This window comes from Mandrillus leucophaeus, unplaced genomic scaffold (genome assembly GCF_000951045.1).
Source record: "Mandrillus leucophaeus isolate KB7577 unplaced genomic scaffold, Mleu.le_1.0 Scaffold1049, whole genome shotgun sequence".
NCBI classification, from domain to species: Eukaryota; Metazoa; Chordata; class Mammalia; order Primates; family Cercopithecidae; genus Mandrillus; species Mandrillus leucophaeus.
In genome coordinates, this window is record NW_012098643.1 from 560394 (window position 1) to 563198 (window position 2805).

General features: G+C 47.0%; 1 protein-coding gene across 1 annotated transcript; it reads left to right on the plus strand.

The window, feature by feature from the left end:
• The first annotated feature begins 209 nt into the window (after positions 1-209).
• LOC105540415 (late cornified envelope protein 3D-like) lies at positions 210-729 on the plus strand. Its single transcript, XM_011981049.1, has one exon. It carries the CDS (start codon positions 225-227, stop codon positions 501-503), a length of 279 nt encoding a protein of 92 aa, XP_011836439.1. The 5' UTR covers positions 210-224; the 3' UTR covers positions 504-729.
• The last annotated feature ends 2076 nt before the right edge of the window (positions 730-2805 follow it).

Below are 2805 nucleotides of genomic sequence, written 5' to 3' on the forward strand. Positions count from 1 at the left end.
TTGGAGAAACAGAAACACACATGCCCACTTAGACTGACAGCAATCTGTCCAGGGTGGAGAGCAATGTGAGAAGTATCTGGCATGTCCCACCAACTCCACATCAGCTTCCCTCACGCTCCTGCAGCTCTTGCCTCAGGAGGCAGCTGATCTTAGAGACACTGGACTGTAGATTTTAAACTAACAAGTGGCTTTGTTTCGTCCAGGACAACTCAACTCCTGACAAGATGTCCTGCCAGCAGAACCAGCAGCAGTGCACACCTCCACCCAAGTGCCCCTCACCCAAGTGCCCCCCAAAGAGCCCAGCACAGTGTCTGCCTCCAGCTTCCTCTGGCTGTGCTCCAAGCTCCGGGGGCTGTGGCCCCAGCTCCGAGAGCGGCTGCTTCCTGAGCCACCACAGGCACCACCACCGATGCCGGCGCCAGAGGTCCAACTCCTGTGACAGGGGCAGTGGTCAGCAAGGTGGGGGCTCTGGCTGTGGCCACGGTTCTGGGGGCTGCTGCTGATCCAGATCCTGATGCCGAGATAAGCGATCTTTGGAGGAAACAAGAATCCCAAGGGGTCAGGAACAGCCCCATCCTGACGCACGCTTTCCCAGATACTCTCTTCTGACTTTCACAGGCTGAGCTGAGGGTTTTCCAGTGGGGCATCTGAGCTCTCCCCTGAAGGCACTTCCTGTTTTAAATCCAGGATGTCATATGTCTCCTTCCCCCTGTACCTGCCAAGGATTGGCAGTGCTTGTGCCCAACCTCGTCAAAAAATAAAGTTTCTTGTCCTCACTACCACTGGTGTCTCACTGGGCATTTCACTGTCTCTCTTCTCAGCTCCTTGGTCAGTACAACCCAGCTCAGGAGGCAAACCTTAGCTCTGCACCAGGAAAACATAGTGGATCTGACCCTGCTCCACTGATGGAAGGGAAGGGGAGAGTTTCATGTTGTAGTGGGAGGGAGAGAAGGATACAGGTTGTGTTGGTTTGAGGCCCTGAAACACAACCTCAAACTCAAAGAGGGTATCAGTGCAAAAATTGACTTTTCCTGTAAAATCTGAGAGGACATTAATACAATTCGGGAATTTCCAGTGTTTGACAGAAGATCACTAGTTTGTTTTGATGAGCCATTTCTGGGGTGCTAACTAAGAAACAGGAAATCAAAAGGCAAAGAAACAGAAAATAGGCAGAGGAGAAGCAGAATCAAAAGATGGAGGGAAGAGATGTAAGCCTGGGGAAGAACTATAACTCAGTGACTGAAAATCCAGGGACAGAGATGAAAGCTGAGAGAGGTGCTTAAATTAATGAGATAATGGAGCAGAGATGTGGCTGGGAGTTTAGTCAATGAGATGATTGGAATGTGCAAAATGAGAATTTTAGGAAAAAGAAAAAGGAAGAAAATGAGAAGTGTTGCTGGAATTATGAATACATATACTAAAGAAGCAAACATTTATTAATTTTGTAACTACACAACCTTGACATCACCACATGGAAGTTACAACTTCAATGGAGTCACATGTTTTGGCCTAAATTGTGAGACTGAGATGCTCCTGGGGTTGAAGGAATGTTTTTTCATGTGAACCAAGAGTAACATCTCACTTTGACTACCAGAAAACCCAAGAAGTACCACATAGAGCTACGGTCAAATTACAAATATTGAGAGAAGTTGACGTGAGGGCTAAGTAGAGCAGGTGTGGGGGGAAGGCATTAAAAATAAAGATGGATAACCTTATAAGTCCATGGAACTAAAAAAGGATTTTGTCAAATCCTGTAAATTAATTCTTAAAATTTAGGAATCAAAAAGACCCTGAGGCCCGGCATGGTGACTCACACCTGTAATCCCAGCATTTTGGGAGGCCGAGGTAGGTGGGTCACTTGAGGTCAGGAGTTTAAGACCAGCCTGGACAACATGGTGAAACCCCATCTCTACTAAAATTACAAACAATTAGCGGGGCGTGGTGGCAGACACCTGTAATCCCAGCTACTCAGGAGGCTAAGGCAGAAGAATTGCTTGAACCAGGAGTCAGAGGTTGCAGTGAGCTGATTATGCCACGACACTCCAGCCTGGGTGACAGAGTGAGACTCCATCTGCAAAAATAAGAAATAAAAAAGACCCTGAGAGAAGTTTAATATCAGATATTCAGATATGCACCAATGGTTATTTTAAAAAAAAAAAAAAGAAATTTGTTGAAATTAAAGCAGAAGGCACATCTTTGGGCCATTGGTTTAAGTTCGGTTTGAAATCACTGGAGAGCTCTCACCCAGGGACAGTGAAGGGGGTGGAAGGCCCAGTACCCAGGGAAGAGTGTGCCATGCCTGAAACAGCCTGCAAAGCTCCACACTTGGAATGTAAGCGATACCCACATGCGGACCCAGCATCTCTGTGCAGACCTGGAAACAGCATGACACAGGCTGGACATAACTGGACAATTAGATCCTGCCACCAGTCAGGGGCTACGGAACAAGCTTGGAGGCCCAGAGCACCTCATTCCACTACACTGAAGAATGACGGGGTTCTGGCTATGGTTGGATCAAATCTGAGTGGAAAGAAAACTGAGCAGAGTCAACAAAGTAACTTGCTGGCAAACCAACGAGATCCTGGGAATCTATAAAGAAGTATAAAAGGACCTCTCAAAAATGGAGCCCAGTAAGGGAGTTTCCAGCAGTGGAGAAAAACAGATGCCCCAAACTGCATCTGGGCAATACCAAGTCCTGAGCCCTGGACCCATTTATTCACTTGACACATTTTTACTGAGCCTTGATTATGTGCTTGATTGTAGGCACTAGGGACACAATAGGGAATCAGAGAGACAAAGTTCCTT